The sequence below is a fragment of the Botrytis porri genome (assembly GCF_014898465.1).
Source record: "Botrytis porri strain MUCL 3234 chromosome Unknown BPOR_002, whole genome shotgun sequence".
NCBI classification, from domain to species: domain Eukaryota; kingdom Fungi; phylum Ascomycota; class Leotiomycetes; order Helotiales; family Sclerotiniaceae; genus Botrytis; species Botrytis porri.
Genome location: NW_024066076.1, coordinates 755319 through 782971, shown reverse-complemented (window position 1 = coordinate 782971; position 27653 = coordinate 755319). Strand labels below are relative to the sequence as shown.

Here is a 27653-nt window from a genome sequence, read left to right as displayed (position 1 = left end):
ACACAATCAAAACACCACTACATCAGATACTCAAACGCATTAACACAATCACAACAACAAATCTTTCATGCCAACAAACCCCTCCTTTTCCTCATTTCCTTTCTTAAACACTCTTCAATATTCTTTAATCATACCAAACATCTCAGATCTCTATAGAATCACTAACACTACTCGCTAAAGGCCCTATTACCATGTCCTTACAATAATGACAAATCCTCAAAATCGGAACCCAATCAAGAATCTAGAACTAACACACATTATCGAGATTTCAAATCTTCAATTTTTAAACCTATCACTCATCCCCCTAAGATCTTAGAAGCCCAACCTTCCACCCACTCCCTCAATTCTCTACTCAGCAAAAAATCTACCCCCTTTACTCTCTATCTTCCTCTCTCCCTTCCTCTCTTTTCTTCTTTCCTCTCCTCCCCTTTCACTTTCCCTTTCTCTCTCCCCTTCACACTTTATCACCCCTTCACCTCACATTCTATTCCTCCCCTTCTCACCATTTCGATCCCTCCTCATCCCTCCCCCAACTCATTTCAAATTCCACTATATGATGCAAATAATATTCTAATTTTAACAATCCCCCCTCCGCTTTGTGCTATAATATATATCTACCTATCTATCTATCTACCCACCCGCTCGCTTTTTTCCCTTTAAATCATATATAAAAAATCTTAATATCATATAAAATAGCATAACCCTATCTCCTTATTCATTCACTCATTCATTCAGTCATCTACCTCTATTTTTACCTCATTTGTACTCCCCTCTCTACCTCTACTTCACACACTTTACTATATCATACCCAGCCAGAAGATCAAATCATCAAATCATCAAGTCCAGAATCCAGATACCTAATTACCTACCTCCCCTACCTACCTAGATACACATAAACATATCCTTCACATTTACATTTACACTTACATTCCATCCCATCTCAATCCATATCTCAATCCAACTTTCCACAATACAATACCGCGTAGAATATATTATCTACATACCATCTATACACTCCATAAACTCCATATACTCCACAATTTCCTCATCTCATACCACCCCTCCCTCACCCCTTTCCATCTACATTTAAAAACCACTCGACTGTATAACTTCTATCAAACTCTTAACCTCCCGCAACAAACTTCCAACAAACCCTTTTCAAACTCATAGCTAACTCAAAATTCTATCAAAATTTCACAAGCTCCCAAGCTCAAAGATTTCCTTCCAGTACTCTTGGGTAATTTCTCAAGATTTCTCAAAATAAGGATGAGATAAAATTACTCATTACGTAGTTATAATCAAGATCGTTATTAAATTCACAAAATCAAGTAATCACACACACCCCAGGACTTTCAGAAGTTAAATCGATAACTCAACTCTATAGTATAGTCTACAATACAGTCTACAATACAAACCATAAAATACACTCTAACATACACTACAACCAAAGACTCTTAATTCTTTTATATAAAATCTTCATAATAGTCTACTATAAGATTTAAATCACGACATCAAAACTACAACAATTAAACTAACCATCTAAAAATTACATATTATACTCCTATTTAGTTATACTATTCATATTATACTTACTATTCATACTATTCACATTATTTATACTATTCATTAGCATCTAGATAACAATCTACTATAATTCTTTTATATAAAATCTTCAATAAGAATCAACTATCTACAAGAATTAAATCACTCCATCAAAACTACAACAATTAGACTAACCATCTAAAAATTACATATTATACCCCTATTCATACTATCCACACTATACTCACCATCCACACCATCCATCGACATCAATATAACAATCTACCACAGGATTTAATATCACTAATCGAAATGACAACAATTAGACTAACTACTAAGAGTTGTATACTACGCCCTCTATCCATATTATTGCATGCCATCCATCCGCATCTAACAATCTACCGCAATTCATCTAATTGACGAATATCCATCATCGATCCTGCCATCCATCATATCTACACATCATTGATTTTCATTTCAATCCACTTTATCACCTTCGACCTTCAAGATCCGTACTTTCATATTTTATGACTCAACGCCACGCCACGCCACGCCACGGCTAGCATACCCACCCATCCATCCATCCATCCAGCCATCCATGCACCATAGAAAATCCAGCGCCCAAGATTTACATACCCATTTTCACCACTATGATATAAAATAAACAGGTTGATATGAAAAAGTTTTTCCAAAGGATTGTCTAACTGGCCAATTCACTACATCAAGCCTCTCCTCCCATTCTACATCACTTTCCCTCCCCTCCCAAAGATTTACTCCCTATCAAGTGCATCCAACTCTGCTTGAACAGCCCCTTTAGTAGCAATCTTTTTCACTTGCGTATCTTCCAACTTCTCACCACCAGCTCTCCTCATTTCCAAATCCTCAATTGCTCTAATCTTCTTTTGTAATCCTCTCTTCTTTTTAGCAGATGGGCTACCATCACCACCTGGGCTTGTAACTGACAATTCCGGAGTTGAGAATTGTTGAGTTGGAGTAATTGGTTTTTGATTCGAGTTGATCGAAAGATTCTTCATTCCACCTGCATGAATTGGTGTACCTGCGCCTCCATTTGGTGATACACCTCCATTTTGACGTTGGTTTTGATGGGGGTGAGGATGTTGATGAAGGTTGTGAGGGCCACCGTTACCATGAGTTCGAAGCTGAGATGGAGAACGCATGTTGTTGTTGCTCTTAGAACGACTACGTTGACGATCTCTTCGATCTGGGCTACGATCACCACCTGGACCTCTTGGAGCATCTGGAGTTCCAGCACCAAGACCACCTGCTTTAGCCTCTGCCTCCTTTGCTTTCTTTGCTTCACGCTTCTTCTTGTTCTTGAGTGCGGCCTTGGAAAGATTTTCGTCTTCAACAGCACCTGGAACGGCGGGGGCGGCTCCTGGAACAGCGTTCTCGCTTAAATCAGCACCAGGGACTTGTCTACGAGATCGACCAAATCCATTGGTATTGACCATTGATGTACCATTGCTGACGAAATGAGCAGATCCACCTTCATCTTCACGTTTAAAGTGAGATGGGGTAGCTTGACCACGTGCTCCAGGAGGACGATAAGCTCCTGCTGGCTTGGATGGGGTTTTCACCGTACCCAAGTAAGCGACAGCCGATGAATGTGGTTCGGGAACTGGGCTCAAAAAGTCTCCGGCTGGGAAACTTTCGGGACGTTGTGGTCTCCATGTAACGTGGTACAATTCGACCATATCCTCGTTGTACATAATTCCACCAGTAACGTGCCATAATCGAATACCGTTATCAACTCTCAATCTAGGACTGGTAGTAGCTGTCAAGATATACTTGCTATCAGGACTCCACTCGCAAACACTAGGATTTCCACCTTCGATTGTACAGATTTTTCTGTAATCCTTTTCAACATCGTAAATGTCCATCTGACCAGCTAAGTTTCCGAAACCGGCCACCAAAACAAATCGACCAGTAGGAGAGAAAAGAATTGTGTTTCTGGGGCCAAGAGGGAATGTATGAGTAGCAACAGCTCTTTGGTTGAAGATAGTTGTCTTTGCTGGCATGTATCCGTAAATGACACCAAATTCTTTCGAGTTTGGTGACCATGAGACATCGTGAATTGGCCCCTCCTTGTCAAGAGTGATTCTAGAATCGAATCCACCATTTGCGCTCAACACATACAATGTAGTCTCTCCGTAGTAACTTTTGTTCGACTTATCAACATCTGTTTGGGCGAGAACAATCAAAGTTGTACCCAGTTGATTCCACTTCAATTGCACCTTGTCGCCCTTGAAAAATGTTTTTTGTGAAACCGGGGCATTGAATTGAGGAACGTTGAAAACCTTGACGGCAGATGGTTGACCCTATGTGATTTGTTAGCAAACCTCCCTACACAAAATTGCAATAATACATACCTTGCGCTCTGGAACGAAAACAGCTACAGAATAATTATTTCCAGGAGAAACTGCGAAATCCGAAACACCCTCAACACGAAGCTTATTCCAAACTGTACGCAAATCTCCACTCTCGTAGAATTGAACCTCATTTGTAACATTGCGGGCGCAATATTTCTCATCGAAAGTGTATTGAAGGTTCCAACCGGTTTGCGATTTTTGCACAAATCTCCCAACAACTTCCTTCTCAGCTCCCTCCGCGATTTCCTCCACCGTGCGCCAGATCTTCAAGTTCTTGACCGCATCACCATTCTCATCCTTCGAGGGTCTTTCCCAAGTAATGACGTATGAACCGAGAGGAGAGAAGCCCAATTCGTAAACATTGGGTGTGGGAAGGGTAGTGATAGTGCGACCGACGTAGGTATCAATGACATCCACTCCGTCATTAGAAGCCCAAGCAAAGTACCGACCGCATGGCGAATAGGTACAGCAGCGAGAGTTACCTTCGGGTCTCTGGAAACCAGGCAAAGGTTGGTAGACGGGTGCGGCATCCAAGATACCAATCCCCTTCAGTGTTCTGTATGCAATTTGTGTCGGAACTGCCATGGCTAATGAAAGTCACAGTAAAATTCTTTTCGGTAACAAATTGAGTATATTGTAAAGTCTTCTTTGTCGTGCGGAATGTCCTTAGGGATTGGATTCGAGATGGCTTGAATGTCGAGACGAAATCCTTTTGATGGGAAATTGTCTTGATGGAAACGAATCGAATAAGTTCTTCGAAAATCTCGAGATTGATGTTGTTGTTCGTTGTGGGTGGGCGGTGACTGTGCGAGAAATTTGTGGAGAAAAATTTGGTAAGGCTATTTTGTTTAGGTTATTGAGATGATGTCAAAATAGATCAACAAATGATTTTTTAATATGATTTGTCGATTTGAATGTTTCGTCCAGTCGACCGTACGATGAAGAAGAAGATATTGTGAATTGAGTGTATAATTGTCTTGACACTGATGAAGGGATTTTCGGGAGAGTACCGTTGAAATTGAGCGTGTGTAGAGAAGAAGGGGGGGAGGGAAGAAAAGATGGAAGGTGTTATTTTGTACTCTTTGTTTAGTTTGTCGCTTGTGCTAGTATGAGTAAGGCTGAAGATTTGATGTGGATGTATAGATGTGGATGTGGGTATGGCTGGAAGGACAATCACCCTTTACTCTTTATGCTAATTATAGTACAATCAATCAATACTTAATAGACATGTACGGTTGGTCTACAATGTCCAGTTTGAATGATATTCGAGTAGTAGTACCAGATTGATGCCATTCAAATAAGGTTCTCCATACTTCAGCCTTGTATTGTATATATTAACGAGAACCGATCTTTATCAGTCTTTTCCGCTATTAACCACAACCCACCCCTTTATTCATGCTAAACCAACACAACAATCAAAATCATCACATTCACATTCACATCTTCATCTCTATACACTCATCCCTCCATCACGTTACGCATACTACCAACACCACTTGAACTATTCTTTCTCTTCAAAACTTATCACTCAACCCCCATAATCTCACATCGTACAACCCCAGCATTGTAAATTACCGAAATCTAGCGCTTATGATACCAACTGTCTCAGAGACTCCATAAGGCTGATGAACCATCCTATGTTTTGAAACGTCTAGACTGTAGTCCATCTTAAGTTTTCGATTTTGAATTTCGGCAGTCGGAGAATAGTATTATCAATTTCCATAATCCATTCTTTCAGATCAATCCCACTCTTATCCGCGCATTCATTCCGATTCATAGGGCTGAATGATAATTACTATATGCTTATTGGTGGCTGATCATTCACATTATACACAATTGACATACAGATGACCATCTGGTTGTCTTTGCCAATTTCGCGGACTCAAGAAGCATTAAAAAGATTCGAGCTGCAAGTCCTAAAATACTATAAGTTCAAACATTATTCTATTACTTTCTATCGCTGGGTATCATCGGCACACTATCCATACATGATATCACTTTTACAATCATTATCTCATCCCTTATCGATACATCCATCTCGAAGATCATCCACACTCATGGCATCACGCCTTTTCTTCCGTCCCAGTCACAACCTCATCTCCCTTTTCCATGTCTTTCTCACCTGCCTCCATCACTCCTCCATTTTCTGTATCCATCGCCGCTTTCTTTTCCTCCTTTCTCTTCGCCCTAGCAACTCTCTTATCATTTCTCTCCTGTTCTTCCCTCATCTGTTTAATCAACGGACTCTTCGCTCTAATTCTGGATCCCCATTTATAGAAAATGAAAGGAATTGGGATTAGAATGACCTGTACTAGCCCCAGAAGAGTTCCAGCCCATTGCGGGTCAAGCGCGCCATACATCGCCGGTCCAGCCAATGGTAATGTACCTCCAACAATTGATCTGACAACACTATTTCCTGCCAATGCCGATGCCGAATAAATACCGTATGAGCCGGCGAGATAGTTGGTTCCGTAGATGAATACCAAGGTATTTCCTGCTCCAAAGGGGATCCCTGCAAGAATGGGCCAGATCCAATGGATGGTGATGGGAACGCAAGTCCATGAAAACCAGAGTTGACCGATGGGACACAAAACAGCTGCTATACAAATAATGCTGACCGAAGCTTCGGGTGGAACTTTTCCAGTTTCGGGATCTTTCTTATGTGAGTTGATCATTTTGCGAATAAGCGGTTCGGCGATAATTCCGAGCATGGTTCCTGATCCGATTCCTAGGAAAGCGAGACCAGTCTGGCCAAGACTCCATCCACGCATGTCCGTGAAAATAATCGGGTATGCGACGAAACAAAGATAGAGGATACCATAGATGACCTAAACGCCCTGATTAGTATAGATTGTTCCCGTGATATAAGTGAAATAGCTGGACCACTCTTGTATATCAGATGGAGTTATCTATAGCCGGAATGATAATTCGAAAGTCAGAGACTTTCAATGTCTGGATTCAAGCAAGTTGTCTTGACAGTTCGAAAAACCGATCTATCGTGAGTATTGAATTGCTTTCAGACATTGAGAGCCTCCAATGGTGGATCTGCAGTCCGGACTATTGAAAACTTGATATTACAATACCAAAATTGACGAAGCTAAGTTACGAGAAAAACTCACAGCAATGTACGTATTCCAAAACCAAAGAATTGGCTCTGTGAAGCTCAGGACGAATGGTCGAGAAAGATTGATTTTCAAGATCTCATAGACTATAATCAGAAATCAGTGTCTGTCAATGGATAAAAAGTTCACCATCCACTCACAGCTCTTCTTTTGATCGTATCGACACCAATATCGCTCATCGCCCGTTTCCTTGCGCATTTTTGCTGCCTTCTTGATCAAGATGACTGGTGCATAAGTCTCCTTAACAAATCCGCAAGCTATCCAAGCGCATCCGGAAAGTATCATCACAATCCAATTTGTCCATCTCCATCCTAGGTATTCTGCAGCGAACCCACCAATGAGGGGGCCTGTTACTGGACCATTCATTGGCCCAATACTCCAGATACTGAAAACCAATGCACGGTATTGGTCGGTTGTGATATCTGCAACTGTTCCAGGAGAGTTTGATATCATAGCAGCACCTGCAAGCGCACTATATTCCTATTAGCACCAAGGAAAATTGACGACTCGCATTTCAACGTACCCAACAAACCTAACACCCAAGACCTCCCCTAATGAAGTTGATAAAGCACACGGTAAAACCATCAAAGAGAAGAAAGCCAGAGATCCAATATAAACTGGTCTTCTACCCCAAATCTCACTCAATGGTGCAAGAACCAAACTACCAGTCGCCAATCCCAGTAAATATGTGGTCACACCCAACGTCGCTAGTGGTTTACTTGTGACGGAGAATTCTTTCATCATTCCGGGCATACTGGATGTATATGACGAACTATACAACACCGTAGACCATGTTGCAAAACTCACGGCAAAAATTGTATAAGATCGATACCACAAAGGCCAATTTTTCGGATCATCAGGATCATTGTCTTCGAAATCAATTTCGAATGATGGATTTCGTGATCCAGTAGTGGCGAATGATGTACCGGTCCTCGTGTAACTTAATTGAGCATGTGCAAGTTGTTCAGCAGCCGTTTCAAGGTTCGCTGTGAGAGCCTGCTCGAGAGGAGCAAGAGGATCACTATTGATCGAATCGGATGATAAAGATGTGATAGAAGGCGCATGCGAGAGCGGAGGGTAGTGGTTTTCATGATCTGATAGTGATGATGCGAGAGTTACAGAAGCTGTATTGGAGGATTTGAAATCATGGAGATCATCCTTCTCAAGGCCCGTATTGTCCGTCATAGTGAAGTGATTGTCCAGAGACTTTTGAGAAAACAAGTCTTTCCCTTATTCTTGTCACCCAAACGTACTTAAGAAGAGGTGCACAATGCGCTTTGATATTCTGCTCATGAAACTTCGATTTAGTAAGAAGTACTAAGGACAGTAGTGAGTAAGTGTGCAAGTAAAGATATTGAAAATGCCAACCATTCTCCGATGGGAAGGGAATCATTTATGAATGAGAAAAAGCGAATGCACCCATCATGTGAAAATTGTGGGCATTGAGTATCTTTCAAGGTCGAGATGACAAACCTCGCAATTAGGCAATCTAGTCCCTACCCCGGTTCCATCACGCAGATCCATCGCGGCCACTAATTTCGCTCAAGCTTTTTTTGTCCTCCGGGCCAATCTTGCTCAAACAGTAGCTAGTATACCGGTACAAGTACCTACCTAGTACGGAGTAGGTTCGTCGAGGGGTCAAGGTAGTGAGTGAGTAAAAACTGGTAGCTCAGTTCTCAAATGCTGACTGTCAGAGACCTGTCATATCTTCCAGTTTTCATGTTTCCACTTTTGATACGAACTTCATGGGCATCTGAGGCATCCAAACGCTTTACGTGAGGTTGATCAAGATCACATGCTCCACGGAGAGAGAACCACGATGAGAACGCTCCAGAGTTCATGGACGTTGGAATATCTTTCGATACTTTGGGGAGGGGAATTGAAAGTCCGTCCTGGTGCAATGAGCAATCAGCAGTGTGCAGTATGCAGTATGCAGTATGCAATACAACACAAATAAATATTGAATGGCGTTATTGAGAAAGTGTCGGTGGTACGATTCATTGTAGAAGACGGTGTGATGATTGATGGGGTATACGGTATGTCTGGTAGAGTGGTAAAGTGGGAGGGGAAGAGGGCGGTTTGCCAAGCTTTGTGCCGATATATCCGCTTGATAGCGACAATGTCCCACCAGTCGAGCCGAAGAAAAGACGATGCTAATGCAAGCACGTGGCAAGGAGAGGACTTGACGTGTTGGTTCAAGTTGAAGACGAAGTTTGTATCGGTGTGGCTTTTTGTACCTAGCCTCCACGTGAGTCACGTCTCATCCTTTTCGATTGAAGTCAGAACTGATGTCGATATGCGTTAGGTGAATGTAAGACCTTCAATGCTTCATGGGGGAGACGGTGATGTTTCAAGCCCAGACCCGCAAATATCATATCATATCATATCTTGAACTGTCGCTTCAATTTTTATTTATGGAGAACATGGAGAAGTTTCAGGGGATTCTACTTCGTAGACTTTCGGGGCTTGAAAAGAAAATCTTCCCCGGTGAACTTTAATTCATCAATTCTTCAAAATTGTCTGGGCTTTGAGATTATCTAAGCTCATCCGCATTAACTACGGCTGGTCCGGTATGCGGCCGCTTCAATCACGTGTAATCATAGTGCACGCGATTTATTACTTCGTACAGTACTTTGTATTGCTATCAAGCGCAATTTGTTGTCGCGACTGAAGAAGTTAGCAAATGTCAAAATTTCGAGCAAAGTGCCAACAAAATCTTCTACAATCTATCGCTGGCAACAAACGCGCTGGGATCACTCACTCATAGTATCTAATTAATTTTCAATAAGTCTCAACCATTCATCTCCGAGCCATGGCGTCCGGTGGTTCCCATCCCAGAGTTTCAAAGAATTCGCAAAATACACAATTGAGGTAGCTTCAAATTAATCTCTAGAAAATATCATTTCTAACATCAATAGTTACGAACTGCCACATCGTATTCATACTACCAAGGTCTACCCGTCACCTTCGCCAAATGGATCAACGATAATTCTACAAGGAAATGAAGGTGGAGTGAGAATTATATGGAGAGGTGGCAGGCCTTTCAAATTACAACGAGAGATAAGCCCAAAGACTACACAAACCAATGGCGCAAACAAAGTCATCTCTCTCGACTCAGATGAGGATGAACCTTCCAAACCACCCTTTGAAGATAAACCAGAATTTGAAGACGAGGAAGAGGAGATTGATCCAAGGCGGCCATACCCCAGCATTCTGCAGACTCTAGATTTACAATTTGGAACCGATGTTCTTCACATCAGTCTCCTACCAAGCTCAACATTAAAAGCGGATGGTACACCCTGGCGTGGAATTGATCCATTGAAACAAAAAATTGTTTTCACTGCAGCTTGCGGTGATAATACTGTTCGGCTAATCACATTACCTCTCACACCGCCGTCTCCTCTGAGCAAGGACCGTGGTGAATTTCGACTTTCCCCCGCGATAGCAAATGTCGGAAATGGAAAATGGGGCGAGACGATGATTGTTTTGACTGGTCACCAAAAGACTTCGGATGGAATAACTATGACTATTGATTTCGAAGGAAGACGGGCTTCCACGAAGGACGATTCAAACACTGCATTAGAAACACAAATCATAGTAGCTTCGCATTCAAAAGAAATCACTGGATTATTACGACTATGGCGCATACCACTGCCAATACCTCCTTCATCAACCTCGGTGCAACCCTTCCAATCGGTTTATATGCCATCTCCAGCCGTCAGCATTTCATTTAATCCATCATTCTCAGAACAGCATTCAAGTCATTTGCTAGTCGCCGATAATCTAGGCACTTGTCGAATTTACAACTATAAGCTTCTCGTTAATCCTTCGGAAGATCCCGAGAGCGTGATTGCTGAGCAAGGGTCTTGGCTTATTTCTCTATATCCTGGGTTTAAGAACAACAAAACTGATTCCCAAGCATTGCATAAAATAACTTCTTACTCGGCTTTTGGTCGAAAATCAATCGTGGATGCAAAATGGGTATACGGCGGCAAAGCAGTTCTTGTACTACTCAGTGACGGAGAATGGGGTGTGTGGGATATGAATGGTGTAGGACCAGGAGCAAAAAGAGGTGTCCTTGGTCAACAATCAATAAAAGGAGGTTCACGATCAGAGTTCTCCCTTGCAGGTTATGTCGAAGGGGCAACCAAATCTAACTCGAAATCAACCGGCCCTCCACAAATCTCCCAATCAAAATTCGCTCCCATGACTCCTGGAACGCGTAAAACAACCGATCTATTCAGCAATAAGATTCAGCCCACTGGTCCAGTCCGCGGAAATATTTCAGTACTCGAGATACCATCCGTGGCATCTCATTTGGCATTTGAAGAATCTATTCTTTTCTGGTTAGGTGACTCCTACACCCTCATTCCCTCCCTCTCAAAATACTGGTCAGCCAATCCTCGCAAAGGTCAATCTTCAACAAATATTTTCAACACATCTCCTGGTTCCCGTCCCATCAAGTTGGAAAATGTGGACCTATTGGGCGAATGTTGTAGTGGTATTGAACAAGCTCCCAAGTCCTCAATCTCACCACATACCAGGTCCGAGATACCTTCCGATATTTTTATAATAGGTGAACACAGGTTTATCATTTTCATCGGAGGCAAATCTGTAGCGCCAAAACAAAAACAAAATGCATATGCATTACAATTAGTGCAACGAGAAGATGAAGATGAGGAAATGACGGATGATAAAATGATAGCGGTAGGAAGTGGTGAATTGGATGTTAATGATATCGATAGAGCATTAGCGAGGATGGAAAATAAGGAGAGATTGGGTCGAGGTTTGTTTGGTGAAAAGGGAAAATGGTAGTATATGGATGGAGAGGGGTGGATGGGAGAAGATATGAGAGATGATGGAGAGAAAGATAGATACCCCGTGATGTTTTATTGGGAATAAAGTCGTATTTCCAGTATCCCCTTTCCTTTCCTTTACTTTCCCTTTTTCCTTTCTGTCCCCTCCATCAATTTTCCATTGTATGATTCTCGTGCCTAGTGATGAAATATTCTGCACCTTGGCATGATATCACCCTCTTTACGCATTCCGTCCCACCTCATCAATTCCAAAGTGCCAAATTTTATACAATTCCTCCATCCACAACATCCCCAATCCCCCCTCCGCAAGGCAAGGTGGAGTACAAGGCGAGACCATTCCTTGAAACTCTGTAATCCATGCGGTATATCAAACCAACCCCTCGAAATCATAAGTCTCTTTGTCCTTTGGACACAAAAAAGAGAACAATCATTTACTGGTACCTACTTGACTAAAAGTGTGGAGGTAAGTGGTTGTAGGGCGGATCCTTCTACTTTTGCTTGTTCTGGTGCTGCTTGGTTGGTTTCTTGAGACTGGCTGCGCGCATGCATTTGCATACTTGTGTGTGTAAGTGGGCAAGCGGGTGATATGGGATCTGGACATTTTTTGCTGAGGGGTTTTTTTTGTGAGGTTGGGAGAGGAGGGGTACAGGGTGTTGTGGGAGGTGAGGGAGAGGATGGAGGGGCAGAGGGAGGCGGGATGATCAGGAGAGATGAGATGGATAAATAGAAGTCTTAAAGTTATTGTGAGACGTAGATGCCAGGGAGGAGACGGCAATGGGAAAGATAATCCTGGAAAAGTACTTCTTGCTCATCACCTCAACGTATGAAAAATATATCTTATCCTATCATTCTATCTTCATTTCCTTCCTTCCTTGTCTTTTCTTTTCTTGTCTTGTCTCTTTTTCTTCTTCTTCTCATCTTATTGATTTCATAACTAGGTACTTGGTAATATCTATGGAACCCTGAATAGAAAATTCATATTCTGCATTCAGTGAACGTAATTTTTTTAATTTTTTTAATTTTTTTCTTCTTCGTTTTAAGCATTTTGATCTTGAAAGTTTAAATCCTTTGATAAATCCTTCAATGTATATAGATTACTGTTTTGGATGAGGGGATGTAGATTCCTTCTTTTCTTTTCTTTTCTTTCTTAGTGGCTGGTGTCGGATGTCTAATCTCTCCAGGGCTCGTGTATGTGGGATGGAAAAAGTGGCTTGTCTTGGCTTGGAAGGAAAGGCTGTGAGGTTGGATTGGATATCTGTTTGGATGGGTGTGGGTGTTTGTATATGTGTGAGTGTATATGGATAGATGAGGGTGATTTTATATGGTTTGGTGTGGTTTGTTGTGATTTATTATGGTTTATGAGTTCTTATGGTGAAGTGGGGAAGTGGTGGAGTAGTTTGAAATTAGAACTGCATATCCTTTTGTGAAGCGGATTGTAATATTTGGGGATTAATAGTAGGTTGGCGATAGGATGGGAATGGGAATAGGAATGAGGATGGATTGGTGAGGGGATGGATTGATAAGAGAATGGATTAGTAGGCGATGGATTGAAATAGAGATTTGGGGTGTGGATGGGAATGAGATTGATGAGGGGATCAAATAGTGATGAGGATGAGAATCTTTTGGTGAGGAATGGATTAGTAGGGTGACAGGATAGGAATGGCAATTAATAGTGAGATGGTTATGGGATCAAATAGGATGAGTTAGTGGGGAATGGGCTGGTGAGAGAATGGATTGTTGATGAGATACGAATTGGTAAGGGGACGGAGGAGGTTCGAAAGGAAAAGGTTACAAAGTTTTGTATTTCTTTTTTCATGGTGGAAAGGAGAAGAATAGTGAGGGAGAAATAGTAAGGATAAGACTAGAAGAAACTAGGCGAGTGTCTCACAAATGCCATGTAGGAAAGATCGTGTGTCATTCGCTAGAGCGTGTGAACAAGTTCTGGATACTGTGAATGCTGTGATACTATGAATGTTATGAATCCTATGCGGAGCTAGTCACTAAATGCATTTGATATTCGAATGATTATGTTCGTTGGTATCGCTCAGTGGTGATTACAGCATCTTCAGAATATGTTTAATGCATGAATTGATATTGTGTCTCTCTGATTGAAATAATGAAGTGGTTAAGAGTTGGATGGGGATAGTAAAAGGATTGATGAGGAGATAGGAATAGAAATTGACGATATGGAGTTGTACTAGTTTTAAGTTTATTGAGACAAAGAATCGATGTAGGAAAGGGATTTTAAAGTTCCGGATTTCTGTTGTGAAAGGGAAGCTATTTAAAGGAGGTCAGTGGAAATTAGTTTGGGATGGTTAGATCTATAAGATGATATTTCATGAATGGTATATGAGAAAGCTTGTTATTTATCATATACCTATAAAAATTCTGAATATGGTGAATGCTGTGAGTTCTGTGGATGCTGTGGATGCTGTGAATGCTTTGGATGCTGTGAAATTGGTAGTATGTTTAAAATTCGGACGATAGTATTGGATTCTGTGTACTTGAGTACCCTTGTAGAGCTTTTGGAAACTGAGGTCTGGATTGGAATGTAGGTTGATGGAGTTTGAGAGCGCTGAGGGGGAAACTTAGGGAATTACGGGGTTGAGGGCAGTGGGGTGTAGAGAGGTATTTGGATTTTGAGTGTGTGAAGTTGGCAGAGTGAGGGAATAATGTAGTGGAATCGTTGGGAGGTGGGTGGGGATCTGGTATGAGATCGGAATGAGGCACAAAATTGGGATAGTGCAGGTAAGTAGAGCAGATTAGAAGGTAAATCGGATATTTGGAGATCTGTAAAGGGAAGGGGAGGTGATGGTTGGGACATGGGTGTTTTGATGTTGTGGACAGGTGTGTATACATAGATATTTGATTTTTGTTTTTCGTGACCAAAAGATAGTGGATTGAAAGAAAAGAAGAAAAAAAGAATGAGGACGAGGAGCATCTAAGCAGAAGGAAAGGTGAGAGAAACTTGGAAGTGAATCCTTTGGAAGCGGATACCGAAGTGAAGAAAAGTAGGTTTAGACAATCTAGAGAACGAATGTCTTTTGGAGACACTCCAATATACTAAGCATGGGTCCTTCAAACAAGATGATACTAAACCCAATGCCAGCCTTTAAATGACCACTCCCAATATCAGAATCATATTTCAACAATATAACTAAATCGTGAATAACTAATCCACTCTGATTGTTTGTGCCTACTTCTGGACCTGGTACATAAGAGGGTCTCCCAAAGAGACCCTGGATGGAGCCTTGAAATTGCGTTTTGGATGACTGTTTCTTTCGTGTTCTTTTTCTTTTTCTTTCCAAGTACATAGGCGTGTGGAAATTGAGGGGCGAGGTATGACTTCGAGATCTATGGAAATTTTCTTCCTTTTCATGTGCTTTCTCTTGAGGTGGAAGGGAGGCGGTACGAGAGGGAGGATTAGTGGTTCATGAAATTTTAAAGCCTTCAAACAATAAACTGTCTTTTCCTTGTTTCTCAGTCAAGACAGAAAGCAAAACAAATGTTCAAGAACGGTAGAGATTTTCTTTCATAAAAAGATGTAAATTTTGATCAGGCGGGACAGATTTCTTGGTTCAAGGAGGAGGAAGGGGAATGAAGCGAAGATGTTGAATATACTGACCATGGACAAGAAGTCCAGGCGAGCCAAAACTCTGGACCAGTCTGTTTGGACATTAAAATCATAGGGACGGATGAATCGTGTGGCTACTCGAAGGAGTTAGATGTGACTGATTATTTCGTTCGAGATGTCTAACCGGCATGTTGGACTCAGAATTAATGAGGTATTAAATAAACGGCTCAATTTTTAGCATCGATGTATATGAGTTATCACATCTGAGATAGAAATTCAGTAGTGAATTGAATTTCGTTCTCTTCAGCGGAATAGAAACTCTTGGAGCATAGGTAATTGTGACTCGCTTCAACCTCCACTGCACTACACATTGGTGACGTCATCGCCCAATCACGTTCTCTTACAAGACATCAAGCAACTCAACCAACGCGAACGGCTAGTCGTCATCGCAGCCACTCTTCTCCGGCATGATCTCCGGCTCTAGTACCGGCCATCTTTGCGAAACTTACTTTTAGCCTAACCAGGTTTAGTAATGGGGACCTGCAGAGCAGATTGTTCTGAAGGCCTTGCAGATAAGTTGGAGCGCAGGTAGGACATTCTACAGAGCACCTGCGGAGCAGACTATCTGCATGTCACCTGCAGGTATAGATTTTTTGCGCAGTCCAAGTCTAACTATTGCTTTTCCCACAGAACATAGTAGATTTCAGTAGACTACTACCAAAATCCATGTATTTGGTGGCGTGGAGCCCAAAGTTATAGCATTTAAATTTCGAGGGATACGAATGACTGATTTTTTAATCACTATAGATGTAATCAAGGTAGAGTTTGAGGTCCCAAGTCTAGTGTAGTAGTAGTAGTAGTAGTAGTAGTAGTAGTAATTATTTACATTTAGGAAACCTATTTAAAGATATAAAAACATGTTAAACTAAGGATTTAAAATAATATACTATTAATAAAAAATAAAAAATTATATAGAACAAAAAGAACTTTTTATAAATAATCCTGGGTTCTTAATCTCATAATGTCGCAGTTCTATCATAAATCTTAAAAAACATTTCGAGCTTTGTCGTGTGTAGCTATTGATCACTCACTATATATAATCATAGTTTTATCTATATAATCCTCCTACTTCATTTAAGGTGAATATACGTTAACTTAAGTAAAAAAGAGCTCCAAATAGTTCGAATCTTCCATAAATAAGCCCTAATTTATTACCCTAACGTCCCCATAAAATCACACTTTTGAAGAATTCAAAGAATTCTCTTTTTCCACTTCAAAAGAATCCTTTCCTTTCCTTCTCCAACACTCCTTCCTTTTTATTATATATTATAACTCCTCAATTCGCAGATGATTGGTCTTGTGTTACATAAAATATTAAAGAGATTAGCAAAAGGTTGAAAAGGATTTTTGGAAGGTTGTAATTCAAATAAATATTGTTGTAATATACGGATTACTAAGAATATCAATAATTCAATCTTAACTCCATAAATTTTAATAAAATAACTATAGGTTTGTAGAGGGCACCACGTACAGACATTGAATCTCCGCCCTCCCCCAAGTCTAGTGTACCGTTTCGAAAGACTCATTAGAAGTTGAGTGAGAAATCTCATGCAAACATACATCGCGATGTTACGAGACGAGTGAATTTCAGAATGCGAAGATCCTCGGAGCTCCACACGAAGATTCGGATGCTGAAACACATTTGTGAAATCCTTTAACTCTAATTTTCTTTCTTGCACATACTTTGACTTCCCAGTTATCACTCAACGCTGGAGTCTGGTGAAGAGGGAGTAAAATCGTTGAATTTCAAAATTCCAAGATCCCTAGAACACCACCCGGAAATTTGGGTTCCTGAGCATGTTCTCAAAAGTCCCAGGCACCAATTCTTCTTCTTGGATGCGTTGAATCAGCAGTTTTTCCTCAACGGCGGAGTCTCGCGAAGAGCAAGTCATGGCGAATAGTTTTTGGAGCTCCGAGTTTGAAAGTCTACGTTTATCGGAGGTTTATCGTATTGGTCCTTGTATGGGTGTGGTATAAAACTCAAATCTACAAGTTCATAACTGTGCTGATAGAAATAAGAGTCTTGATGACCGCGTAGTTGTAGAGGTTATGGGTTTGGTGCGGTGTGATCCATAGGGATGAATGAAGAGTTGTTCTTCAAGATAAAGATGCTGTGTCGACTGGAAGTGGAGTGTCATGGTGTTCATTGGCTGCTATTTAGTTTCAGTAGAACACCATAATCGAGCTGTGGGAAGAGTACTTACAATACTTGTTAATTTCCGTGTAGCTATCTATTTATCTCGTATGTTCAAGCGCATCCCTGGATTATCACCAAATAACCATATCACCATGTCACCATGTCACAAAACACTCAAAGATTGGTGGAATAGTAAATTCTCTAAAGTATTTTCGCAAAGAAATCCTCCCGACATGTTCCAGTGCCAAATATCGTTATTTTAAACACCTGCATAGTGGTTTAGTTCAAAAACCTCATTATTATTCATCCATCCAGCCCTGAAAACACAAGTATGAAGGAAATAAGGAAATTGTGAAGGTAGAAAAATGAAAGACGATTATTAAAAAGGCCCCTAATGGGTAAGAAGATAAGCAGAGAGTGAGTAGAATGTGCAATCTTGCACTGAACTATCATGGTAAACGTCTCAGAAAATCGGAAATCGTCGTCGTCGTTGTTGGTATTGGAACGAAACACCTGATGCAAGACGTCTGAAAGAGATTGGAATTGACATTTCTGTTGTGTGTGTCAAGGATGAGAAATCTTGTGCAACACCAGACCATTGTCTGAAACGAAACTGTCAATTTAACGCATAACTTCGTAAGAAACTCGAATCGTAACCATGAAGAGCTGGGTCAAAGTGGAGTATTGGTGATGTGGTAGGACGTTAGATCAAAGATGACAGGTGTCAGACTAATGTATGAATCTCTTGTGAACATCGCCGAAGTGAGATGGGTGTTAATGGATGATAAATCATGGATAGAAAGTATCGAATTACCAACCCCCGGTGGACATTAGTAACGTTTAAGCCAGAGATGAAGAGACATGTGTAAGAAAGACCAATTTCAGGCGTAAAACGAAGCAGTTCCATCCAGCGACAGCAAGGTGAGGATGGAAATTGTACCAGAGTGCAGGAAACAACCATGAATGCCATCTAACAACGACGAAATAGATGTGAAAGGTGTACCAAAGCCGAGTGAGTGGCAGTGATGAACCATCCAGAGACGGAGAGTTGTATGGTGTATAGAGTCACATCCCAGAATGAAGACTGACGAATGACCATCCAGCAAAAAGTAGATGAATATGAGCGAAATCCCAGCCAGCAATGGGCATTGATGGTGTGCTATCCGGAGAAGAAGAAATGCACCATGAATAAAATCCATCCACGATCCAAAAAGTGCACAATATCCAGCCCAAAGTTGATGAAAGAGGCATCCGATAGTATGACCATAAAGACTGCATTGGTGTGGTTTCAGCAAAAGATGACAAGATGACAAGATGGCTATGAAGAAAGCCCTATCCCCATGCAATCAAGGTATCACACCCACCCCAAAGAGAACGAAACCCGTCGCTGAGAACACCAACACCATGAAATCATCAATGACACTCAACCCGAAGTATGCTGAATTATGGTGCATCATAGCCAAATCCCAGTGTAATGAAGCACCAACTACCAGCCAAGGAAATCGAGATGGCAGTCGACGAAGTGTAAACATCAAAACAGCTTCGAAGAGATTCAAACCGAAGAATTCCAGATGGCGGTGCGTGATGTATGGACAGCACCAAGAAACTTGAGGAATACCGGCCGAAAAGATCAAGATAGTAGACCATGATCTATCTAGATGAAGTTGATGCATGAGTACTGACCAATGCATACGCGATGAGGTGTAGCTGATGTAGAAGGGGACGTTGGATATTTGACGGTTAACGCAAGATGAATGAAGGGGTAGGTAGGCCACGATTGGCGATGATTGATGAAGGGGTTGACCATGAATCAAAGGGTCGATGAAGGATGAAGTGCAATATCAATGGAGTAGAACATCCATGAATTAGAAAGCCCAAAATAGTAGAATTTTCCGAACCAATCGTGAGAAAGCGGTATGCACAAGGCAAAACCATCAGGTAGAAGCCATAAAATGACATCTAGGAGTAGAAACCGTGCAGTAAAGTCAAATGATGAGTATGCAATCAGCAAACCCAAATCATCGACACCGAGGAGTGAAAGCCAGAAAGTAAAACCAGTAGTAAAAGCCAGAGTAGTGTATCATCCGTGAAGTTAAGTAGTAGAATGCATGCTTAAAGTCGTAAAATTGGCTAGAAATCCGAAACACAGGTGAAAATTGTCCATGAAAAAGCTTCAAAGCTTCCTTCCAATAATGACAGGAAGGATTCTCTGAGTAAATATCCGGACATCATACCCTGAAAAATCAAGATTTAAGGCCTAAAAATGACCTGATACCTTCTAAAACAGCCTAATAACCACGACGAACGAAAACAGTGACCTTCCAGAACATCCCGTGAACAGGACACTCGATAATCTTGTAGGAACGTCTCTTATGCCATAAACCCTCCGGATTCTCTTGGTGCTGAATGAAGCCCCAACGCTCTCCGTTGATGATCTGCATGCCCTCCCGAACGAGCTGGTTGGCAATGACTGGTGCAGAAGTCAGAGTATTTTGACCCCTAGCCCAGAGAGGAACCTCGAGTTGAACTGGCCAATAATACCATATGAGCTCCATATTGTCCCTAGATTTAGGGCCATTGGTGGAGGGAGAAACGACAGTATTTTGGCAAGGGTTTCTGTACGATGGATATTGTGGAGGATCTACACGGAAGCGTTCAAGGCGAAATTTGACATTCAGCTGGAAGTTAGGCCTAAGAAAGCGTGGCAGAGGGATGGCGGTGGTTGGATTGATGCTATAAGATGAGCCAGAATACATAATGTGACCAGTGATAGCTTGAGAGGTGTTGCTAAGTGGACCATTTGGTTGAGGATGTTGTTGTGCAGCATTGTTTTGACCATAACCACCACCAGCTTGGTAATTTCCTTGTTGATTGAAACCATATTGATGATTGCTGCCAGTAACAGCAGTATAATTAGTACCAACACCCGCAGCAGGTCCGGTTGGAGCTTGTTGCATGGGAACATGCTGTTGCTGACCACCTTGCTGCTGAACCACTTGCTGTGCAATTTGCTGGGCATTGGTACCTTGACCATGATCAGCATTACCTCCAACAGAGGGAATTGCTTGAGATAGTGGTACATCACTGATAAAGTGATTGGGATGTAGGTTACGGTTAGGTACCTGGGTATACGTTGCTATCGTAGGATGCAAGACGTGGGCCACAAAAAATGCCAAACGAGTGGTATACGCATTCACACCCGGTTGAGGTGGGGCGCCAACGCGCTGGCAGTTCCCGCAGCAGAAAAGAGCAGGTGAAACCTGCATGTTGTACTGAGGGGGAGGTGGGGGTAGTTGTTGCGGAGGTTGCGGAGGTTGTTGAGGTTGTTGTGGTGGCCAGTTGTTATTTGGATTGTACCCATGCTGGGCAGGGTTCCATGCACCACCAGTCCAGCCCTGATGACCTCCATAGCCTTGATTCTGATATGGATTCATTGTAGGTTTGTAGGAGGGTTTTCGAGAGGAGTTTCGAGGTAGGTAGGATGTAAGTTGAAGAATCGAGGGTCTGGACAACACAATAGTTAGCAAATACTCAATACTCAATGATATGGCCTTATTTGACCAAGATAAACTGACTGTGGGAGAAAGAAGGTAGTTCAACGACGTTGGATCTGAAATTCCACGTCTAGAGAGTAAATTAGTTAGTAAAAAGACAAAGGAAGCCCTTGTAGTTGGCTAAAAAGTACTCACTGTGAAAGACTCAAATTTTATGAGTAATTAGACGTCGATTTCGAGATCGAGAACACCTTAGAAAGAACGAAGAGGGTAGAAAGAAGAAGTTCTAGTAACAAGGATAGTTGGAAGAAGGTAACTCCTTGAAGAAACACAAGGGCAGGCACAACAGATACGTTCTAGTTGAAGTATCTCGTAGTATGAGGGGTCTTGAAAGGGAAGAGAAGGTTCTGGTTGAAGGGGGAGGAATAGTATGTAGGGAAGAAGAAAGAGGAAGAGGTTTCCAGATCAATGGGGAAGCTTAAATAGAAGTCTTGATTGGAAATCTCAGCAAGCTAAACCATTGACCCCGCTTCAAATCTACTCTACGGAACCTTCCCTGCCGTTGAATTCAATTGTTGAGGTCAAAGAAACAGTTGATTTGCGTCTAAACAAGCAAATGACCAATATCACGGCATCACTGTATACAAGGGTGTATTCCTAGCCGCTAAACTCCATTGCCGGGGTCTAATTGAGCTCCGGAACGCCACTAAACCATTAAAGGACCTATTATTACAAGTCTGAGCTGCCTAGAAACCATCTAGTGGCCTGAAATAAAGCTTAATTAGACTTCCAAATGATCAATGAAATTATTCACATCATGAGAGAAAGCAGGTTGGTCGATGAACCCATCTAAAACTACTATCTCGCTGTGATACTACTCAACAAAATTATCTCTGCCGCTCTTTAGGATCACTAGAAGCGGCGAGATGTATCTAGATCATTCAATGACCCGTATTGAGGCTAGAATTGCCCGAAGTGGCCAATAGTACTGCTCAAAAGTGTTTTAAAATGGTGAAATAAATCATTCACTCTTTTTCATGAACCGGATTTTATCTAGTTCTACCTAGCAAGTACCCTCCTCCTTCCAGTCTGTTGAATATGACTTTTCTTATCATTCAGATCATGAACGGAGGTCAAAACAAGCTTTAACACGCGTCTAATTCATTCAATCGCCAGTAATAAAGCTTAGATCTAGTATGATACAATGTTTTTCGCTGCTTAAGCCGAGTCCCGAGGCTAATATCGACGCCAACTCTTATCTAAACCGCGCAAATTCCCTCTACGACTGGAATAATTCCTTGAATAGCTCAATGATAAGTAGAAAGATTGATAGCCTATGATATTACTTGAAATGCACCTCCAGGGTACTCAATTACTGAAGATGAGGCTCATTTTCACGTTTGAATTGCCTCAAAAATTCAATTTTGACTTGAACAGACTTGAAAACCATCTAATTAGGGTATTAACACTTGTTATTTTCTTGATTGGAGTAATAGAGCTTGGATGAAGAGAAATGCTAGAAAGGGTCTCAAAAACGATTTAAGTCATCGAATAAATGTTATTAAAACGTAAATATATCTTTAAATTACTTTAACACCTGTGGTTTACCTCGAATATCCCTTTAGACTACTCGATTTGATCTGACAAAACTTAAATCGAATCTCAAAATAGTAATATTATTAACTATGTAATTTTCCTCTAAATAATTCTATCGCTTTGAGCTATGTTACATTAAAATCTCTAGAAAGCGATAGTATTTTCGAGTTTTCATTCAGCTATATACAAATAATTGGGAATTTTATTTCTCTAAGTTACAGATTAAGATTGAATTCTACAACTTTTATATTCTTAAGAACTTTCTATAATGAATAGAATAAAAAAGAAACTAATTCTAAGTTTTCCTCAAATCTCTCAACTAGACCCCCTTCATTCAACTTTATTTCTCGTGTAATATTACTCTAGATAGTAAATTCACTGTACATTCCTTTATATAATCACAATTTAAGTCTATAAGTAAATATAGTATATAGCTATAAAGGCTACTTATAAAATAAGAAATAATATAAACTCTAATTTCATTTATAAAGACTTGAATCCTAGAACTTAGTATATTTTAAGAGTATTTGATATGAATATAGATGATAAAACTTTAGTCATTAGATTACTACAATATACTAAATGAGAGAGCTAGTCTTAGGTATTTGAGAATTACTTCTTACTGTCAGCTACCTCTTGAAATAAAACACAATATTGCTATTTAGAATCTATTATTACAGGTATTATATTATCTATATTCTTCTTAAACTAATAATTTTCTTGCTTTTAGTTAAGAAGATCTGTTAAATGACTATCGATCTATCTTCATAAAGAGCAAGATATACATATAATATATAGAGTAACATCAAGTATTTATTAAGCTTAGTCTTCTCACGTGTACGTAGAGCTATGCTAAAAAGCTGATATCTTTATATAGTATTTTTCCTTCTTAATTTTCATCAGAAAACTCTTGTAAATAAGCTTCTTTTCATTTCCCATATTCTATAGCTATTTAAACAGTTTTTGTGTTTTTCGAATCAGCATTTCTAGAGTCGTATTGAAGTGAAGTAAAAGATAGAACCTCTTTTGCTTGAGTTTACTAAATTCTCCTACTCGAATATATTTTTCGCTTTGGATGAAAATTGAGGAAACGCTTCTCTAAATTATCTAAATTTATATTTAAGAGTTTCTACAATCTCTTTAATCATTATTTAATTCATGAGGAAAGCTGTTTTTGTTCGAGTTACTAATTCTCGAAATTTATTTTATCCTCGATGTACTCCCACGAAATGTTTTCATTCTAGGCACATGGTGTTTTAATTTCCTGGTCCACTCTCAATCAAAATAAGTATATTCCATGTAGCCTTCAGATCTATATCTTTCAATTAAGACTGGGAATCCTAATTGCCTAACAAGGTAATCACAAATTCTTAGCGTCATCTTCAACCGGAATTTTTCACAACTTGAGCGCAGCCCATGACCTCAATTTCAAGTTCAAGTTTACATTCCCTTCCATGCCGCTTCAATCTCAAATTCTTCTCAAGCTCAAAAAACTTGCTCATACAGCCTCAAATGACCTGTTGTTTATCTTTCATCCATCAACTATTCACCACTCGGCCTTCGGCCTTACCCTATAAACCCATGTCAGAGTTTTCTTCAAAGAAAATCTTCTTTGGGTGAATCACCAAGGCAACTTTCAAAGACACAGCCCGCCACTCAATAGGACATGAGATGATATTCACAGTCCCAATGAATTTACTGTTGAGAAAAAGCATTCGGGAACTTTCCATGGAGGGGTAAAGGGTCAACCTCGGATGACTTCGGATGGGTTGAGAAAAGTTAATAACATAGGAAAGCCAGATATTTTAGGTTTTGAACTCCGGAAGGGTTCGCAATGAGGGATGAGGGGTTCAGGTTTGTAAATTTGAGTCTTGGTTTGTGGGAGTGAATAACTGAGGATGGATGAGATCATGAAAGAAGACAGAGTTGGTGGCAGGAAATGAGACATTTGTGATAGAGGAATGATCAAGATAGAAGAGAAAACTTCTATGAGGAAATGATGAGGGGAATCAATTATCTTTGGATGTTTAGGTTAGTGTTTGGGTTGTGCTGGTATGAACTTAACTTATAGCAATGCTTTCTACTTGTGTCTTGAGATACATGGTGCTGACTTACCTACAACTTTACGAGGATAGATTATAAGTACACGATGTTTTATTTCGTCCAATTTGAAGCACCGCATGAGTTTTCTGATATGTGCTCAGTGAGATTCAATCACAAATGCAAGGTAGGAGTTAATGTAGGTCTATACTATCAAACGCAACGTGTTGTGACATTTGTTTTCCAAGTCTTCAAATCATGTCGCTACAAAACGCTCTTTGAAATGCCAAACATAGCATCTGAATGTTCAAGGTGATCCGTGGAGTGAGCGAAAGGACCAAGAATACAATACTCAAGTACAAGGCTTATCTTTCTACTTCCAAAATGTCATTCTACACGATATTTTCGGGGATCGCCAAACTTGAATCACAACCGCAGTATGAAGCTGCCAAAATAATGTACTAGATGCGCAGCTGCACACAAATTTTGCTAATCGACTTGCCGCAATCCATTTTCGTTTTCATAATAACGGAGTACTGACCGAAGTCCTAATAACCATACCTTTGACTTCTCTCAGGACGTCGCGCATGTTCAAACAGCTCAGATATCAACTAAACTCCTCCTCACTTACTTCGATGTTGAATACTGCAGGAGTCTAGACGTCAAAACCCCATTTCTTTCCCTACGTTCTCAGTCAGGCGCACATGGTTTCCACGCTTTCCACTAATCTCCTGGCTGGCACAACTCGAGATGAGGACTTGAAAATCTGGAATGGCAATTACTTGACCTACGGCACATTCTTTACACATGAAATTAAAAAGCGAACACAAGCGCGTTGAGTGGTAGCATCCCGATGCCCAGAAGACCCAACGATTTGGAGGGTATCATGAAGTCAAGAGGTCAGTCCCCCTGTTAGGATGTCAGAAACGATAGATGTGTCTGGCACTTGACTCTATGTACTGCTCTACAGTATTGGAATCTCTACTGACTATCAGTCAGCTCTATTTTACCTACAGACCAGGCCCTTATGGATATCTAGTTTCAGCATCAAGTTTGGCAGATGCCCGAAGAGCTCGACGCAGAAGCGAAGTGTTGGTAGTGATCTCAAAAACGCGAAAATCACCAGGATTGTTGATCACTTCAAGCTATATCATTTCAACCTATATATAGAAGTGAGTTAGTCGTCGATTGTCCTCCTTCTTACTTTCCAGACTCCTTATCGACGACATCTGCCAAAGGAATCAATATTAGTGTGGAGCGTCGGTAGCGTTAGTACACCAGTACCACAAAACTAGGAGGCAATCACTCATCCCGACAATGAATATGTCCGGAACGCTCTTAACAACATCAAGCACGAACGCAGAGTCCTAATCATTGTGCCGCATTCTTCGACTTCTCCCCCTATTATTCAGCCACGCGTACTTTCAAGAGGAATCAAACACCGAGGCCAAAGAAAAAACATACACATACTCACGCGAGGGTCATAGGAAGAAGTGATACACGAACAGATCCCCCATACCTACGAGTCACAAACCCGGTAATCCTTGATGCGTCATGGAGTTGTCAGCGGTCAGAATTAACTCTTCCAAGAACCAACAACATGACTTCGCACAAGCTACATTTTTACCTAAGTCGCAGTTTTAGATTGACCTTGATCTTCTATCTAAGATTTATATACTTACTTTGGATCGATTCGTATATTCCAAGTCGCTCAGATCCACCCTAAGAAAGCTACATGGAGATGTGTTGCTAGATCATCACGCTGGAAGAGCAGATGAAGCTCTTCAAGAAGTGATTCTCTCCTGATTATACACTAATAGCGGCCTATGAAAAGAGACTGATGAATTATGGTTAGGTGCTTATTTTTCATTGGGACTCTGGATCTACAACTCCGAAACTCTTTCTCCGCCGTCCTCAATCCGGCAGAGTCCGAAAATAACCTCATCGTGGATCTATTTTAAGCGCAAATTTCAGAGTATAAAGTGGAAGTAGAGAGCCCCTTGGCTGCCATGCTACACCCTATCATCGAGATAAATCTCTCAATTCCTAATCACCCCCTATTCAAAACGAGTTTTTTCTACTTTCTGGAAGCTGTCTTTTTCAGCACAATACTCACATTACATCAAGGCATTCTAGATCAAGAAGGAAACACAGCTGTCGCTCCTCTCCCCGAGCAGGCAAAGCTACCGAAATATCAGGAGATGAGTTACTAATGTCATTTTCGCTTCCTTTATGGATGCAAGAATTAAAGCACTCTAAAGTGCAGTTGTGGAAGCTTAAACTTTGCTAAATACTCTGCAGCAGAGCTTCTCCGTAATCGCAAGCGCATCATCCACAGCTTGTAATTACGAATAACCTACTTAGCTATATGAATAGAAGTCAAAACAGGGAGATGTGAAGGGTGGGATTTGAAGTATGGATTACATTGGTGTTGCATTGGAATAGCAAACTTCACTTCCAGGAATTATTGGCCGTCAAATACGACGAATGAGAGAGGGAAAGTAATCTGTGTTATTCAAGAATCTTGGAAGTATTCTCTTCGCCATTCCTGATATACCTCATGAGTTAAAACATTTTCGATCTCTCGAAACATTCCTATCATAAGGAAACAACACATCATCAATCATACACGACAACATCATTGTGTCTACTGTGACACACCATACCCTACCCTACCTAGCCTTGACGTGATACTTTGAAGAGAGTTTTACACGAGGAATCTGGGGAGTCTCATCATCTAAGATAACACACAACACAAGTCCCGCAAATATACCTATTACACAGTCACTCCATCAATACACCCGATTCCCCTAGCAAACGAATTACCCAAGCCCATTCCTCTACAAACTCATGTATCATCACCATGAATTCATATCTCCCT

The 27653-nt window shown here is 40.9% G+C and overlaps 4 protein-coding genes across 4 annotated transcripts; 1 reads left to right on the top strand and 3 right to left on the bottom strand.

The window, feature by feature from the left end:
* Positions 1 to 2312: 2312 nt before the first annotated feature.
* Positions 2313 to 4517, bottom strand: EAF01_001310 (uncharacterized protein; the record flags this gene model as incomplete). The annotated part of the gene is made up of 2 exons (XM_038909560.1): positions 2313 to 3881; positions 3933 to 4517. 2 exons carry the CDS (start codon positions 4515 to 4517, stop codon positions 2313 to 2315), a joined length of 2154 nt encoding a protein of 717 aa, XP_038774372.1.
* Positions 4518 to 5844: 1327 nt separating this feature from the next.
* On the bottom strand, positions 5845 to 9349 carry EAF01_001309 (uncharacterized protein). Its single transcript, XM_038909559.1, has 4 exons — positions 7578 to 9349; positions 7195 to 7526; positions 7052 to 7140; positions 5845 to 6760 (listed from the first exon to the last, which is right to left on the bottom strand). Exons 1-4 carry the CDS (start codon positions 8237 to 8239, stop codon positions 5996 to 5998), a joined length of 1848 nt encoding a protein of 615 aa, XP_038774371.1. The 5' UTR covers positions 8240 to 9349; the 3' UTR covers positions 5845 to 5995.
* A 517-nt stretch (positions 9350 to 9866) lies between these two features.
* Positions 9867 to 11869, top strand: EAF01_001308 (uncharacterized protein; the record flags this gene model as incomplete). Its single annotated transcript, XM_038909558.1, has 2 exons — positions 9867 to 9925; positions 9973 to 11869. The coding sequence occupies 2 exons, from the start codon at positions 9867 to 9869 to the stop codon at positions 11867 to 11869; spliced, it is 1956 nt and encodes a 651-aa protein (XP_038774370.1).
* Positions 11870 to 19930: 8061 nt separating this feature from the next.
* EAF01_001307 (uncharacterized protein) lies at positions 19931 to 21076 on the bottom strand (the record flags this gene model as incomplete). Its single annotated transcript, XM_038909557.1, has 1 exon — positions 19931 to 21076. The coding sequence occupies one exon, from the start codon at positions 21074 to 21076 to the stop codon at positions 19931 to 19933; it is 1146 nt and encodes a 381-aa protein (XP_038774369.1).
* Between the last annotated feature and the right edge of the window lie 6577 nt (positions 21077 to 27653).

What these genes read in the sequence shown, in the direction of transcription:
- EAF01_001309 (XM_038909559.1), bottom strand. Translation starts at nt 8,239, where the DNA reads ATGACGGACAATACGGGCCTTGAGAAGGATGATCTCCATGATTTCAAA. An exon ending in ATACGATCAAAAGAAGAGCT is followed by an intron (nt 7,141 to 7,194) that starts GTGAGTGGATGG and finishes TTCTGATTATAG; the next exon opens with TCTATGAGATCTTGAAAATC. An exon ending in TTTGGAATACGTACATTGCT is followed by an intron (nt 6,761 to 7,051) that starts GTGAGTTTTTCT and finishes CAGGGCGTTTAG; the next exon opens with GTCATCTATGGTATCCTCTA.